Source organism: Oryzias latipes, chromosome 21 (assembly GCF_002234675.1).
Source record: "Oryzias latipes chromosome 21, ASM223467v1".
Taxonomy (NCBI): Eukaryota; Metazoa; Chordata; class Actinopteri; order Beloniformes; family Adrianichthyidae; genus Oryzias; species Oryzias latipes.
This window is the reverse complement of record NC_019879.2, coordinates 25,273,569-25,291,272: the sequence shown is the minus strand read 5'-3', so window position 1 is coordinate 25,291,272 and position 17,704 is coordinate 25,273,569. Positions and strand designations below refer to the sequence as shown.

General features: G+C 40.1%; 1 protein-coding gene across 1 annotated transcript in view; it reads right to left on the bottom strand.

Moving 5' to 3' along the window:
- Positions 1-17,704, bottom strand: part of gsk3b (glycogen synthase kinase 3 beta) — a gene marked incomplete at its 3' end in the record, with an annotated part of 30,193 nt that continues 12,489 nt past the window's right edge. The window contains 2 exon segments of the mRNA XM_023950884.1: positions 1-69; positions 10,319-10,402. Coding sequence (XP_023806652.1) covers positions 1-69; positions 10,319-10,402 — 153 coding nt within the window.

The following is a 17,704-nucleotide window of genomic DNA, read 5'->3' as shown; positions in this document are numbered from 1 at the left end:
GTGTCTGGCCACTCTGTAGACGGTCTCTGGAACATAGTCCAGAACCAGATTCAGGTACACCTCGTCTTTCTGTGGCAGAAGAGAGAAAAGAAAAAAACACCAATCAGACGCAGGTTTTCACAGTTTAAGGTGCGTAATCAGAAAAACCGGTCACTGATGATGCCATTGTTTCTCTGCTCAGCTTTAATGAAAGAGGCCATTTTCACCCCTCCTCCCCACACCCCCGTTTTTTTTTTGTTGCTTTTTTACATTCTAACTGGGAATCCATTGTATCTCCTCGGGGAGCAGGAAGCTCACAGTCGTGCGTCATAGCAGCCCGCGCTCCGACAGTAGCCGCAGACAATTAAATCATTTCCTCGTTTTCTGGTTGAACAAGGTCCGGGATGGAGGGCGGGGTTCCACGCTGGAGCTGAAAAGATGCTGTGTGGGACAGCTCTCCACCCCGTCATGCTCCCACTTCCTTTTTCCCACAAGTATGAGCAGCGGCGGTCAAAAGTGGGTCATAAAGTAACAGCGTGGCATCAAAACAATCAAATGGGACAACCAAAAATAAACAGAAAGTATGTTAAAAAAGAAAAAAGAGTTTCTATAATTTAATTATAATATTTTCATTAAAATAGGAAAAAAAAGTTTAATCTTTTATCAAGATTGGCTTTTTTGACAGACGGCTAGTTGCGCTGTTCTCCTGCAAAGCTCTACTTTCACGCTTTTACACTGAAACAATCCACATGTGCGTGCCAAGCTGTACCTCAAAGCTTTGTTTGAACACAGCTGCTTGTAAAGTTTCATGCAGTCACGTGTGAGGCCTCCTCCTCTCTGCACTCACAAACCTTCTGCTCAGGGATCCACAAAGGTCACAACCAGTGCAATCCCACACAGGAGACCAAGCTGACAGCTTTCTTAGGGACGAACCCCACTTTGCTCAAAGGCACCTCCATCCAAACTGTTTCAGTCAACTCAAATAGGCAGAGCACTAAAATCGGGAAATTTATCGATAAGGAACAAGAAAAAAACACAACAATGATGGATGCTGGATGCGTGTGCGCTCAAGAACGTGCTAAACGTGCATTCTTTAATGTGAGTTTAGCCCATGGTGTTCACACTGGACAAGTAGGGAAGGGCTTCTTCTTCTTCTTTTGTTTTTTCACTGTTTACTTGGGCTTGTCCACCACCTATAGGAGAGGAGGCTTGATGTGAAATGTCAAAGCGGTGCAAATCTGGCAATTCAGGCTCCAGGTTTTTCCTTTCACAGCTCTATTCCGATGTATGAAAGTCTTGATGTCATAGAATTCCGGCCGGGAAAAAAAACGCAAGTATTCATTTCTCCTCCATGATCAATTTTCAAACAGCTGACACTTTCGTGAATTAAAAAGAGAGCCACTCATACATCGCTACCAAATCCAAGTCCCTGATTGGTCGAAGTTTGACTGGTTTAACTTTCAACGCGTTTTTAATGGCTGTGCGTTTTGTACACAGAGTACAAAAACGGACTCAAAAACATGCATTGTGAAAACAAGAGTTTTGAACGTAATTACAAAGACTTTTCATTGTAAGCGGTCGCTTGAACACATGTTGCCCACATAGCATAAGCATAAGAAATGTTGGAGTATTTATTATTTTTATTTGGAATTTTTTTTTTTATAATTAAACAGTATATAATATATAATAATGAGGGGGAAAAAGGCACGAAAACGGAAATTAAAAGTGACAAATGTCTCTACAGTTCTAGAACTTCTTCCATTGGCTGAGCTTTTTTAATGGGGTCGCATTGGAAAACCCTTTAAGAAAGACTAAAAAATAAAAGACGAGGTGTTTTATAAGCTACTGTTGATGAGTGAAGATGAAGAGAACTAATAAAAGACTAAAAAACTGCAGACGGGAAAGTGTGTGTTTGGAGGGGGTTTCTTCTTATGACGAGATCTGGGAAAAACAAAACCTGCCCAAATAATCCTGCACTCAAATCAAAAACACAATCTGGATTAACAAAAAGATGTACTCCATGTTAAAGCAACTTAGAAATGTGCTAAATGGATTCGCCACTTGATGAAAATGGTGTTTGGAACAAGTTCTTGTGACATTTTTCTCATGATAGAAGACATTTATAAAGAAAATTAAGCCCAAGATTGCACTGCTGAGTTTTTTTTATTCAAGTTGCAGTGAATCAACAGCAGATTAAAAAAATGCTGCTTAAAAAAAGAGCTTTATTTGTGACAGAAAAAAATGCTATGGCCCCTGCTCCGATCCAGAACAGGAAGAGGAGAGGGGGGCGGGGTTGCTCTGTGCCAACAGTCCCAAAATTCTACACAACTACTGCTGCTCTGCAGAAACTATGTCAAAGAAAATAATAGTTTTGTTTTTTCTTTTGGCTAAAAACTTTATAATAATCATAATTACAGGAAGTGAATACGAGTGGGACTTTGTTGTATGTTGGAGAGACAATTTACACAACTGAGAGCTTTGGTAATGGAAAAATACAAACGAACAATAGTTTGTCCACACAAGCATCAAACACCACACGTTACAAACCATAAGCACTAACCCCAACCCAACAAAACCCCTTTCACCTCATGACATCTGCTGCAAGTTGCATTGGACAGATTATAGTTCCTAGACTTGGAGTTTGCACTGGGATCTGACAACTATTTTGAGCAGTTGGTGGTTCTTCTGGATCTTTCTTTGGACCAACAGAAATCTAGTAGTTCCTCCATTGTGGCCTAACTGGGACCAACAGCCACATGACAACAAACACCTACAAACATTTAAAACAGAAACAATCAAAAAACTAACTGGATCTCAAGTAGCTTTGCAGGTGATAGAGAATGGATTCTCGTATATTATCATTCATGTCTATATTTGGTACCAGAAAAACAATCACTGGATGTTTCTGCAGCTTCAGAGCTGAATCCCTATTGGCCCCCCAAGAAAGTCTACAATCACATTTTAAAAACACACATTTTCACATCCCTTTCCCTTTAGTATTAAAGCTCTTCTTTCACAATAAAACTCTTAATGGCAGCCGCTGAGCTTCCAGAAGCTCCACTGTTTGCAGCAGCACCAGTTTGAGTCTCTGCATGGGATCCACTCGAGCCTGTAAAGCCCAAGAACCGGGCCTGAAGAAGCTTCCCGACCCGATGATGTGTTTGGACTTTATCCTGCCCGTCATTTCCTGTTCACTAATGAGAGTCCAAACAATCAGACTAACAGCGTTTAAACGGTGATACAGATCCACTCTTCTTCACAATAGTCATCTTCACTGCCGAAGTGTTTTTTTTTTCCCTTCCCAGTGTGTGTAGTCATCCGTACTTCAGCAGCAAAAATCCCATTGATAACATTTGGGACTGCTAGAGCGCCTATTCCACCTCCCACTAGTGCTATCAACGCTATATTTAGCCTAGCAACAGTGATGACTCACTTCCTGTCTCACTACAAAGCCACTTCCTCGGCTTGTTCCCAGAGGGTTAGCCAGCCATGGATCTGACTGGCTCCTAGTTCACTTCCAGCTAAATAATAAAGCTTCTAATTTGGTGAGAAAAGCCGCCCACACCTGAACAACTGGCAGAACTCTCCACCGCCAACAGTCCCGGTACTACCACAAAGCCCTGATGGACTAACAACAGCATGAAGAATAAACGTGTTACTTTTTATCATCATGAGTATTCATAGGTCATATTTAACATTCGTTTAAGCTGCATAAGGTGTAAACATTGAATCTTGCAAGAACTTTTTAACTAATAAGAATAATTCAATCAATGGTGAAACAGTTTATTGTTTATTATTCCTGTACAGACAGACACAAAGTCATAGGTTTATTTAACCAGAAGATCCATGGACAGGAAATGGAATCAGTCCTAAAAATCTAAAAATGTGTCCCTTAATTATAAATCCTTATTGTTGAGCTAATGCAAAAAATATAAAATCAGTTAGGATGTGAAACAAAAAAGGACAGAAACGTCTATAATATTAAGATCATGACTAAAAGTACAGTGTAACACAATTATCATTATTTACAGAAAAATCTACCACCAAGCTTTGACATAGACCGATAAAGTTCCCTTTTAAGAAGCTATTTTTTGGTTTGATTTGTCAAAAGAACATTTCCCAATGAATTTTCTTTTATATACTTGCTTTTCAAACCGTTTTTAATCAACAAATTCCTATTTCTGTAATCATTTCATAATACGGCCAATCAGATGTTTCAATAGAAGTACGTGGTGCCCTCTGGCCCCCGCATCCAATCAAAACCTGTGATTAACAGGTGGGGGTGTGGCCTTGCAACAATTCTGGCCTGATTGGCAATAGAAACATTGACTCGGACTGGTTCGGACTGGTTTTGTTTGGTTCTCAGCCATTTTCTATGGGTGACATCAGTCCAGTTCTCTTATACAGTCAATGTTCCATCCCCAAGATTTACAGACATTTACAGGTTTTTACTGCCGTTTCTGTAGTACAAAAGTAATAGAAAAAATGACGAATACTTGAACTGAACGTTAAATAAGGTGAAATTGAGTAGCTACTTTAAAAATCCAAAAAACAAGAAATTCTAAAGTTTTTGATGTGCACTCAAACCACAACTTTGATTCAGATTCATTTAGAATATTTGCGTTTAAAATAAACAAAAGAAAATACTATCCTAAAATAATTTCTTGGTATTTTCTTTTTTAGATTTAAAAGTTCCTTTATTTTTTTCTTATCTAAACAAATGTTCTACATTGTGTTTTAACGGTCAAACATATTCAAATGAGGTGTACAACGTCCACATTGAAACCATCTGTGGCATTATCTTCTATGAAGTTCTTATTGAACTACCAGGAAATGAAAGATTTATGTTGGACAGAACACGATATTTGTACTCTTGAAGGTTTTGACTAAATGTTTTAGTTATAAACTGAAAATCAAGGTCAAGCATGTTTCAGCATCTGAACTAGTTACATTTAAAAGACATTTTTTTCACATTCATAAAGTAATAAGACTTAATACTGAAACTTTTAGAGCACTGAGACACAGGCAGGTGGTGTAAACCTGCCAGCGTTCTTTACAAATAAAAAAGAAAAGGATCAAATCCTTTTTCTTCTGTAAATTATTGAAAAGTTGGTTTCCCTTTAGTTACTGCGGATTCAGATGTAAAATAATGAAAATGTCACAAAAATCTATTCAAGTCTTAAAAGTTTTCTATTGACTCAGCTCTTTGTCCAAAATCCAACAGCAGGATCATGAATTGGTTGTTTTATTTAATTTGCTCCTAATAAATGAAAATAGAAACAAAAATAAAAAAGTGCAACTCTTAACAAAAAGTGGAAGATTACAGTAAACTTATAAAACTGATCAGAATCTATTTTTCCAGGATTTTAGATTATTAACAAGTCAAATTAACTCCTGATTCAAAATAACCTAACTATTACTAAAATGTTATGCCCTTGAAAATTATTGATACTGAGCAGTTTTACATGTATGACCAAAAAACGAATCATGTAAAAACACCGTGGCCACAATTTAAATTATTTTTTTAATCTTTTACCATATTTTATAAATCACTGCCAGTTTTTACTTTAATAATTACATTTTAATACAATCTTTTATATAGATAACGAGTGCATTAATACAGGTAATGAGTGGAGGACAGAGGATCCTCTAACAGACGACCTTACAGGTCTGCGAGAGCCGGAAATCCTGCTTGTTTGTTATTGACCAAATAATTATTTTGCACCGTAATTTGTAAATAAATTCTGTAAAAATCAGACGATTTTCTGGATTTCTCATTTTGTCTCTCATAGTTGAGGTATCCCTATGATGAAAATTCCAGGGCTCTCTCATCTTTTTAAGTAGGAGAACCTGCACAATTGCTGGCTGACTAATTACATTTTTGCGCCACTGTAAATCCTAGACTTCGGCCTATTCACAGACAGGGGCAGCAGAGGGCAACTATGGCTGCAGCTAAACGTTTCACACTGCAACCTCATATTCTGAAGAGGTGAAAGTCAAACAATTATTTGCTTAGCTGCCCACGCTGTTTGAAATGGTGTCCTTTTTTAAGGCAAGCTTTATACAAGGGGCTAAAGGGTAAAAGCAAAAGGCACACTGTGTGCTGCTTCGGGCATGCTACACGCCAGCAGTTGCATAAGACTACCTGTACACACACAACAGCAGCCGTCCCAGCATGTCTCACCAATGCTTACAGCATCTAGTCTCACTTTCAGGCATGCATGGCATCTGAGCTCCGAACCTGCCTCTTCACATCTGTTCTACACATATTGCTTTAAAAAAAAAATACACACAATCGATCAATGGAGTCGTCCATCCACAAGCTTCTCACCTAACCTTTTGTCTACTTCACCTGCCTCCCTCATTTCCCCCCCTCCAGGCTCCCCATACCAACAATACAGTGCCAGTCTCCATAGATAAACACTGGGATGGACTAGGTTGAACTGGTAGATCACCGGACCAGTGTGTCTGCACCAAGAAGCCCCAGCAGTTGTGGAGCTTACCACCGAGCTCAATTAAATCTATAATTAACCAACAGCTCGTAGTGCTGGAAACTGATGCCCCTTCAGTCCGCTCTGCTGTCACGCTACAAGCCCCCCACAACCCATAATCCTCAACAGCTTTCCTTGACTTCAGCTGCGACAGAAGCATTCCTGACTGCAGAATCCTGGGCATGGTCCCCGTGGCATGTGCGTCTATATTTGCCACACGGACCTCTGCGGGCCCGTTTGTCAGCAGCCTGAATGACATCGTCCAGTCTTGTAGTCTCCAGGGGACCTCCAATGACTTTGCTGGCACGCCGTACTTTATGTGCGTATGGCGTATTTATCAAACAAAACAGGAGAAAAGCTCCCGTCAGAAAAGGTTGATGACAGACGCACAGCTCTACAGGCAACACAAGGTATTACAAACAAAAACGTAAATAAAAGTACACACTACAGAGGTCTTGGCTATTTTACAGATCAAGTTTCAGTGTCTAAGAATTTTTCAGAGCAACTTTTGCAGTCGCTCTCTTTTTTTTGTTTTTTTACAGCGTACTGTTTTTTGTGTCCTGATTGGCTGTTGACCTTGTCAGTCAATGTCCTCTGTGCCAAGTGAGTTCAATTTTTGATCGCGATTAGATCATTGTTTTCATTATTTTCATTCTATATTTCTGAACTTGTTTTTCTATAAAGCTTACATTGTGAGCATTTAAACGAGAGAGAAAAGAGTGCGGCAGTGAGCTGGTCAGCCAAAAATCGAAATGTCGGCGGTTCGATCCCCGCTCACTTGGGCTTCACCCTCCCTTCCTCCAGTGTTGCTCCACTGGTGCATGAATGTGTATGAATTTCGGGGTGATGGTCAGAAGGGGCCGTAGGTGTGTACTGGCAGCCACGCCTCTGTCAATCTGCCCCAGGCCAGCTGTAGCTACATCGGTAGATACCATCACCAAGTATGACGGAGGAGTGAATGAATAATGGACACTTTGTAGGCGGTTTGAGCGTCTGGAAAAGTGCAGAGAAATCCAATCCATTATCATTAGAAAAGAGTGAAAACAAGTGTATTAAGTGTGTAGAGCTGGGCTCACTGCCTTAAACACCTGGAATCCTACAATCGCAGGGTCTTTTTAGAACGTAGCCCCTGCGATAAACGAGGAAAAACGGATCTAAAAGTCTTAATTTACTTTTCCGTTTTCTGAGACTTGATCAAAAACAAATTATTTGAGCAAAGTTCGACATAAATCACATTAAATCACATGTTTGAAGATGCAGCTCTGCACACGGAATAGTCATTTTTAAAGTCACCCTGTGTAGCCTCAGCTGAGTCAACTGAGTTTTTATAGCACCGGGTTTCTAACAGGAAGTCTCAGGCCAAATTACTGGAACTTGGCTCATCTCATTTGTCTTGTTCGTCATTTGAACATTTGTCCTCATCCACTAATTCCAGGTCGACGGCGCTCGGGTGAAACCATTCTAAAGATAACGTGGGGGAAAACTCCAGGTCGGATATCAATCATGGACAGGAATATTACACAATATAGTCAACAACGCAGTAAGCGCCCGCAAGGCATGCTCTAAAAATACCCCAGATCACAATGGAATTCAATATCATTTCCAAAAGTCTCATTCATGTTTGGAACAAATTAGCCCTCATCCTCAAAAAGGTTGGTGATCCCTGCAATATAGGATAAGTAAATAGATTTTGGAAAAGTCATATTATGAACTCAAAGGAGTGTTACAATTCAGATTTAAATGTTTATTAATAGGATGGCAGTTTTTCATTTCTACATTGGCTTTGAGTTTGGAGAATTTTCTATTGAGACCACAGAGGCTGTCAGCAAAGGTCGAGTTGCATGCACCCGCACGGAAGCTGCAGGTTTTTTGGGTTGTCTGCGGCCATGGAGGGTCCTAGAGAGAAGAGGCCACATCTTAACCCTTGTGCTATCTTAGATGACCACACCCTTACATTGACGTGTTATTCCTACCATGACAAAGGTGGATAAAGGTGCACTCAGAAAAATGGTTCAAGCCACCGTTTCATGTAACACAAATAAATTCTGTTTTACTTAAATATATTTATTTTAAAATAATTTGTCTACATTTAATTGACCTAACACAAAATGTATTAATAGTTTCACCTATAAACTCCAGTAATCCAAAATAAATGAGTTCCAGTAAGGGGCGTGCTGTGCGCATGTTCAATGCTGTTTTCCTGTTTATCTTCTGCCGTTTTACGGCTACAATTTTTCACCTATTTTAACCATTCAACTATTAAAATGTTCAGCTCTTTCGTCTAATGCCTGCTATGACTTTTGGTCCTTCAAATCCTTCGACTTTTCGTAGAGAGAAAACTTTTGTTTGTGTTTTTCCACGTAAAAAACGTACTGTGGCTTGAAATCGTTTCAACTCGGCTTCTCCCAATAAGACGATACACAATGAACCTCATTTATAGAAAAAACGATTCTATGTGTTTATACTGGCGGCATTATGATGCCACAAAGGTGTTAGCCCATTCGAATTGAGTTTGTCTAACTCAATTATATTTAATTAAATGGAAGAATTTTCTTTGAGGTGGGGCTACTCATATTTATTGGATGGAAATCCCGCCCACAATTAAATTGAGTTCATCCAATGAGTTATTTTTTTGAGTGTGGAAAGATTTCATGTAATCCATGGACACCAGTGAAGATCACAAATCCTTGAAGAAAAAAGGTTCAGAGCACTGTCTAGTGGGTCTAGATGACCCAACTCCCAAAGTTAAAGTGCCTAGGATAGCACAAGGGTTACAGGAAGCGCAGAGACGTCCTAAAATCTGACTGACAAGTGCGTGGCAAGTGTATTGTGAAGTATTCATAAGTTGTACGCACTCATGATATGCAGGTGAAGCTGTTGTACGGTGCCCTAATGTCTCCCTCTAGCCGATAGCAAAGCATCAGTCACAACTGTCCTAATATGGCCTTTTCTGCTATGACCTCTCTGCGGGTGAAAAGTGGTGGCTCACACTTTTTATGCGAAGACTCCTTGCGCAGTCCGCAGGATTTGAAGGGGCAGTCAAAAGAGTAAAAAATCTATAGGACACACCAGTATCTCGCCTATTTCACCCTTTCTTATCTTTGCACGCTGCATACGTGTTTGCTACAACCCGCAGCATGCCTTAGGAAAAATAAGCATGAACATTTTTACCCTTCAGGCTCACCGAGCGATCTACAACCATGATATTTCTTGCGGCCCACCTGTGTGCACCATACAGGTTTTACCCTCAGACAGCCACTTGTGAGGGCAGTTGTGAGTAACCAATAAGATTTATACGTATGGAGCCCATTCGGCAAGCGTTCATGCAGAGAAAACAATGTGTGGAAAACAAAAAATGAATCTCTAAACTCCAGTTCATCAAAGAGTCTTCCACGCCTGTTCACACGGCAAAGATAAATACTTATCTAGCACTTCCTTTAAGTGAATTACATTTCAATACTTTTATGGAAAAGTACACAATCCAGCCAGAACCAGCTTAGCGTCTCCGTTTACAGTCCTCCAGACGCACAAAACAGACAAGAATCCAAAAGTGTCAAAGTGATAAAATCACAGAAATAAGATTCCTGCTGCTCCTACACGTCTCCACACAGACCCTTAATGGCTTCGCTGAGCAGGTCGGTGACCTCAGTCCTTTCTGATACGGCCATCAGGCAAGACTACACATTACATGGATGGACCGAAAGGTCGTGGAAAGCTTTAAAAATATGTTAAGTGGTATGCAGCCTGTGCATTGGGTACAACAAGAATGCAGCACTAAAAGAAAAATCTGACTAAACGATGCAAGAGTTGGTGGTTTATACAGCACAACTCTGAAAGTGCATACTGACCTTGTCTCCACTAGAGTAGAAGAAGTAGCGCAGGCGGACTATGTTGCAGTGATCCAACTTCCTCATAATCTGCAGCTCACGGTTCTGAAAAGATAAAAGAAAAGTGTCAATCATTACAGTAAAGCCAATGAACCATTGAACGTTGTTTGAATGAATTGCTTAATGGGTCTTTCAAGGTTTTTATTACACGTACATCACACAAAGACCAACTTCTGAAAATATAAGTATATTTGTGTGGTAAAAAAGAAAGTTGTGTGTTAATATCAGTGAATGTATGTGGGTAGAAAAGCCCACAGAACTTTAAAGGCCTGAAACTCCTTCTCGGATTTTCAGGAGCTTAAAGATTGCTTTAGCCTGCCCCTTTTGAATTTAGGTCCCAAAATAAACAAATCAGGCCAGCAGAGGTGGAAAATTATGTTCTTTGCTGATGATTCAGAACTTTCCAAAAACAATAAGAGATTCTCACTTTGAAGCTTTGAATCGCTCAGTTCTGTGGCTCTACACAACAGAACAGCAAAAACATTCAATTGTTCTGGATGTATGTGTGTTTTAGAGTCATTTTCATGGGTCATGAATGGGATTTTTCTGTCCAGATCTACTACACTACACTACAGACCGACATGTGGAGGATCTTACAGACTGATGGCAGCGGGAACTAAGAAAGCTTGTAAGATTATTTCGACTTGTAAACCACCTTTAACAAGTTGTAAGACCGGTTCAATGTGACGGTGGGAAAGAGGAGAAACAGTTGGACGTTTTTTAATGCAGTGTTTTTCAACCAGTGTGCCGCGGCACACTAGTGTGCCGTGGGAGATGGTCAAGTGTGCCGTGGGAAATTGCCCTCATTAATCATTCAATGATCTAAAAATTTCCCATCTCCAGGATTGAGCTCTGTGTTCATCCAAACAGGCCCTGATAAAACACTGAGGAGTTAGGAATATAAAAGATCGTAAAATACTTTTTCTTTGCGTTTATTTTATTTTATTAAAGACATTTTAATAAGAATGACGCGATTCAGCTGCACCTTCGGCTGTATTTGGGAAAAGTCCCGTCCCTTTGTCTCCACCAATCATTCTTGAGGGGCTTAATCACATGTCATCGGTCTGACCAATCAGAAGTGCTTAAAGTCTTCACTTCCTTGTCCCGATTTAGCTCGTAAAGTCGCTCAGTTCTAACAAAAATACCAGCTAAAGCTCGTCTTTAGCGATGTAGCTTTCCACAGAATCCGGTGTCAGACCGTGGAACAAGTGAACAAAACAATGAAGCTCCGAAAAGCGATCTTCGGCCGTTTCATGCACTACATCTCCCATGATGCATTGGGTTGTGAGAGTGACAGCGCATAAGGAGATCTGTTGTTAAACGTCTTGAAACCAACGAACACACATCAAACTGTTTTTAAATCTTCTAACTTAACTTTTATTGCATCTTTTAGAAAAAAAACAGCTGCAGTTTCCAGCTTTTTCTGCAACAATTATCTCAAAAATGCATGTGAGATTGTGGAGGGGCTGTAGATCAATACAGACTATGAGTTTCTCCTTTTTTTTAAATTTTTGGATGCTGGTGTGCCGCGGGATTTTTTTTAAGGTTTAAGTGTGCCGTGGCTCAGAAAAGGTTGAAAAACGCTGTTTTAATGCTGCAAAACACCCTGAGGGGGTCGTAGTACTCCAGAAAGTATTACCACTTCACTAGTACCATTTGTACCCAAATTCTCCCTTCTCCAATTCTTTCCGTAGAAATATAGATGATCAACAAACCAAGTTCCCATTCATCAAATTCATCTAATGTGAAACGATATGTAGTGAAGTGTATTGCACGACTGTCCAACCTACTACAAGGCTTATGTATAAGAGTATATAAAAGTACAAGTAACTAAGTATCAAAGGTTAAAGCAAGGGTTAATGAGGTTAAAACATTAAAATGACAGAAGATAATGAGGTGTTTTGCTTTGAGGGATCAGCATAAAAATAATTTGTTTAAACGGTTTAATGTGATGTTGGCTGGAAGAACTGAAGAATTTTGAGGTCATGGGAGACTATTGTTAACTTTTTTTTTACTGGCTAACTTTTTATTCAGTAAGTTTGGTTACAAAAATGACAAGGCATCTTTGACAAACATTCTTTTTTAAATTGTTATAAATTAGGTTTTTCTGTTTTTTTTTATATTGACATCAGAAAAAAAAATCAACACACATTAAAAAGATACTATCCTGGTTGAAGATATTTACTTTTCATCAGTACAAAATTAAAAAATATTTTTTGAAAAAATAAAAGTATCTGAGAAACAACTTCAAAGTTTACATATTATTATTAAACCAAAAGGAAAAAAGATGTAATAATAACCATAAATTCACTAAAATGTAGACTGTACAATCTCCACTGTGGCAGCACTATCTCAGTCTGTAACAGATAAAGTCTAATGCACCAACAGCCAGTAAGCAAACTGTCTGTAAAGCCCTCCCTTTTAATAACAAAGCTTCAACCGGCCCACACTTAGACATAAAACCTCCTCGCAATAAAGTGACATCACTGCATGCAGATCGCAGCCTAACCATCAACCCTTGCGCTGCAGGCAACGCCTTCGTCTTCTCTCACTGGGGTGTGTCTATGGTAGCAGATGGAGGAGGAGCAGGCCCACCGTGGAACAAAGCTCTGCCCGGACTGCAGTCCTTCCTGCTGACCTGTTCTCCAGCGGGGTCCCCACAGAGGAGGCGGAGTAAAACAGAAAGAGTCGCCTCTACGACAAGGGGCAAGGAGCTACACCCATCCAGCTAATGTTTGCTGAGGCAAACATTTAGGCATCCATCTTTAAAATATCAAACACACACGATTTCATCAATAATAAAGATCTTAAGGCCCTTAAAAAGCTCAATTTTACCATGAGAAAAGTCTAGAAGTACCGGTACTGAACCACGTCAGAAACACGGGTTCCGCAGAGTTTGGTTCCACGGTCACTCATCAGACAGACATTAGGTAAACTGACGGGAACATTTGAGACCTAGTCGTTACAAAAACAATATTGATCATACTTTACTCACCAAATTTCCCACATTATTTTTCCTTCACATTATTTTCACGGTTTACTGAATGTCGATAATGTTATGGGAGTTGTCAATCCAGTTATTTTGCAGTTCATGGCCCTCGTCCATCATTCACGGATGCCTTTGAAAGTGACAGGAAGCTTCAAAGCACAACACTGCTCGTTCAAATGACTTTGAACAGGACATGAGATGAGGTTACATTTGATACAAGTCTCCAATGTAGCATGACAAAGTTGGTCCGTTCTAGGCCTGCACAACATATCGCAAATTTATATCAAGCTGTGCAATACGCATATCGCAAAAGTCGGCAAAAATTTCGCTAAATGGTTACCTTAAATGTGGTAAAACAATCTTATGGCAGCTTGAAGTATTTAACGAATAAAACAAAATTACTTTAGGAATTTGACCAATCGGATCAACTCCTTTACATCATTTACCAATCAGATGGAGCCCTTTAATGTTAGATGTTCGCCTCCTATGTAGACGAGGGTTATTTGGAGTATAATTTAAGTTATGTTGACTCTTATTTAAATGAAACTGTTGCAGTGAAATGGAAGTAATGTTTTTGGTTGTTTTGCTGTTTGTTCATGTATCGCAAGTTATATCATCATTGCAATATTGATCACTAATATCACAAATTGCATGCTTTCCTCAAATCGTGCTAGTTAGATTGTTCTTGACATCATGTTTCATCTTTTACAGTATAAGTCAAAGACAATAGCAGAACACAGTTCAGCTATGTGTCTGGAAGCCGCTTAACATTTATTTTATTTTTCAGTTGGTTTAACCCTTTAACACCGGAGCTGTCGCCACCGACGGCAAAATAACACACGCTCTTTGAGCTGCCGCAACTCAACCATTTACGCAATTAACGTAATTCCAATGGATTCTACTGAAAAGAAAAGCAACGTTGCATCGATATCGGTGCAAAGTTGCTATTCTCCTCGTCAGAATCAGCTGGTTTATAATTATTGCGTTAACAATTCACTATTGTAAAGTGTTGTATATCAAAAAAAGGTGTTTTTCCTCAGCTTCAGAATCCGTTGGAATTTCGTTAATTGCTTAAACGATTAAAGAGTTACGGTAATTCAAAGAACGTCAACACTAGACGATTAATCCAGTTTAAAGCAATTCATCCGTTTCTGTTGTTTCCTTTGCTAGCGAAAGCAAAGAAAAGCAGTTTGTTGTTGTTTTTTTAACCAGTAAGTGTCTGCTGCCGGTCGTGCTGTTATTCTGAGTGAGCGTCCTAATGCAAGCATCCATTTTCTAATAGGCTGACATGCGATCCCTCAGATGGGAATGAGACGGACCTTTTCCATAATGCACCAGCAGCCGCACACTGTAAACCCACCGAGATGGGCTTACACATTTCCAGCTCCACTCTAATGCAGAGCCTTTTCACATGATTAGTCTGTTTGACTTGAGTAAGTGTCAGAGAAGATAAGCTCTTACACATGCTGGAGCCGCACAGTTAGTCCACCAAGACTCGCTTCAAAGAGGAAAACCGTGAGCGACAGAAAGGAAAAGGAACCGTGTTGAAGAAAGATTTGATCCAGAAGGAGAATTAGGGAGTTGAGGTACAGGTTGGCATGTAACAGGTCCTACACACTTGACAGCACATGTGTGACGGTCATGTGAAAAGTCTAAAAGCTCATTTGTCTAATTTTTTTCTCGCAAAAAAGCCCCGTTCGGGCAGAAGAGGGGCAGATTTAGGGCTCAGCTGTAAAGAGAAAACCATACAATAAAACAGCATGTGATCTTCAGCTGATCACTGAGCTGTTTAAAGATGCAACCTGCTGTTAGCACACGCTAACTGCAGGCTCTGACGAGGAGCAGGATGTGACTTCATCACTGCCTGCGCGCAGATTCACAAAGAATGCCGAACAACAGCGAATATGGTGACAGATGGTCAACCCCCACACCAGCAAGACCCATCATTTATCTTGTCTGCTTTTGGACAGCAAAGCACTAAAGTACACAAAAAAAAAACAGCAGAACCTCCCAAAGGTTAAAATCAGGTTTAGCTCAACCAGCTGGGTTAAAACGCTACAGGCTTTAACTGAATTTTAGCGGCTCTCATGGGAAATCAAGCTGCAGGTTGTGACTCTGAAAGTCAATTGATGTCTGTTTTTGCTAAGAAGCCCCAGATCTCCAGAGAAAAACAAACTAAGCAAACAGCATAATAAGCATTAAAATAAATAGTTTGCCATGTATGTAAAGACATGCAATGTCAAAGGAAGCTAACTTTAAATTCAGAATGTAATCATTTTAGTCGTCTTTTCATGCTTTCATTTTCAATAAAGCTATAGAACCTAAAACAAGCTCAAGCACTGTACTTGCATAGTCTGTTGTCATGTTGCCCGCTGTTTTTAAAAAGAAAATTTAAAGGTTGTATTCAGACTGGGGCACATTTGGTCCGATTAAAGTGAACCAGACTTTGTTTCCCCCGATAATCCGGAGCAAATTTTCAGTCTGAATACACCCAGGTCTGGGACCAGGACCTGCTCTTGGACCCATCTTGAAGCGGAACAACTGGACCATAATGGCCACCGTAGCCGGACACCATCAGGGGATGTAAATAGAGCAGAAACACTATACACACACTATACACACGAACATGGACACAGCAGACTCACTGAAATTTGGTTGGATGAATTCAGGCTCATAAAAACAACTTTTTTAATGCACTCCAACAATCTGTATGTCATAAACATATATTATAATTAGTCAGCGATAGACTTATCCCTACCAGGATTGCAAAGTGTAGGACCTCCATTATTGTTTCTCTAGTTGCCTTGCCCCACCCTCGTAGTCCTGGCCAATGACTGAAGAGATCTCAAGTCACATGGTTTATTCACAAGCTTGGATTGAATCAGAAATGTCCGGATGACTGCAGACCCAAGTGGCTTAATGTGGTCCGGACCAAAAGACTTTCCAGTCTGAATACACACATTTTACCAACAAAAAACTACCGTACTACGATTTCAAGTTATTTTGCAGTTTTCATTAGAAGTCTTGACTGTCTCATCTTCTCTTAGATCAGTGGTCCCCAACCTTTTTGTCACCGCAGACCGGTACAACGCAAGGCACGTTTACCGCGGACCGGTGGGGGTCCGCGGTAAAGGTGTGTATCACGTGATGTTTAGTGTCGCGACTTTTTGACGTGCGTTAAGTGTGACGGATGTAACAGAGAGAATCCGGTCACTTCTCAAAATAAAACGTTTTTTTCGAAAAAAGCAATAAAATGGAAATTATTTTTTCCCCTAAAAAAATTGGATGGAATTTTTTTGCATGTTTTTTTTTTGGTTGTGTTTCAACTAGGGTTGGGCGATGTCCCCTAAATTGGCTGTTGAAGATGTTTGCTGTCAACCATCGGGATGGACGATGACATCGTCGGGGGGGTTGGCTATTTTTTACATTTTTCGTTCTTATATAACTGCTATTCGTTATTTTACTTTTTTTATTTTATTTCCCAACTAATGACTCATCCGCGATGATCCAGTATAAACTGAGGGTAGTGACTTTAACAAAAAAAGTAACAAACAAAATAGAAAAGAAGTAGTCCGCTTCTGCACTTAACTAGTCAAGTGGACCGGCGGAGTGCGGACTTCCAGCTTTGTGTTTGAGGGGAAGGGAGGGGGGGGTGCTTTGTTACATGAGCGGTATGTGTGGGAGATTTAAGACTGCGATCCGTCCCGCAGCTCTAGGGGTACGAGCTACCGAACTCAGAACCGGGTCTAAAAGTGTGTGTCTGAGCACAGCTCGGATCGTCAGCACACACACAGCGGTTTGAGCTTCAAAGTAGAAATGTCGCTCAGTCCTTAGAAAACATTCAAACAATGACAAGGATTTGTGTTTCCAGTTGTGTCCCGACTAAATAAAGGCTGATGTTATTCCCACATGTTTACGTGCAGCCCCACCCAAAGCTAATGTTGTTAGCCCGTGTTAGCATACTGCTAATCCTGGCTTCTTTCCGGCTCCGTCCAGAAAAAGCACTGACCACACGGATTAAAATTCAAATGATGAGCGAACAGGTGTTTCATAATAACCGTAACATTATTAAAAGAACGTTTAGAAGATCGTCTCGTATATTACCGAGCTGACATGTCAATGTATATAGCCGCTCGGCCCTGTTTAACATCGTTTTGTATCTAATTGTTACATTCAATAAAGTTTGAAAAAAAAAAGCCGCTCAGCGGAATTTATATCCCTTTCCGGTTTCAAACCCTACTGCGCATGTGCGAATGATTTATTCCGAACGAAAGTGTGACCTTAGTGAACGTTTTTATATTCTGAAAACATTTTTCTGGGCCCATGTACACGGTTGGATTCCAATCTGACCATTGATC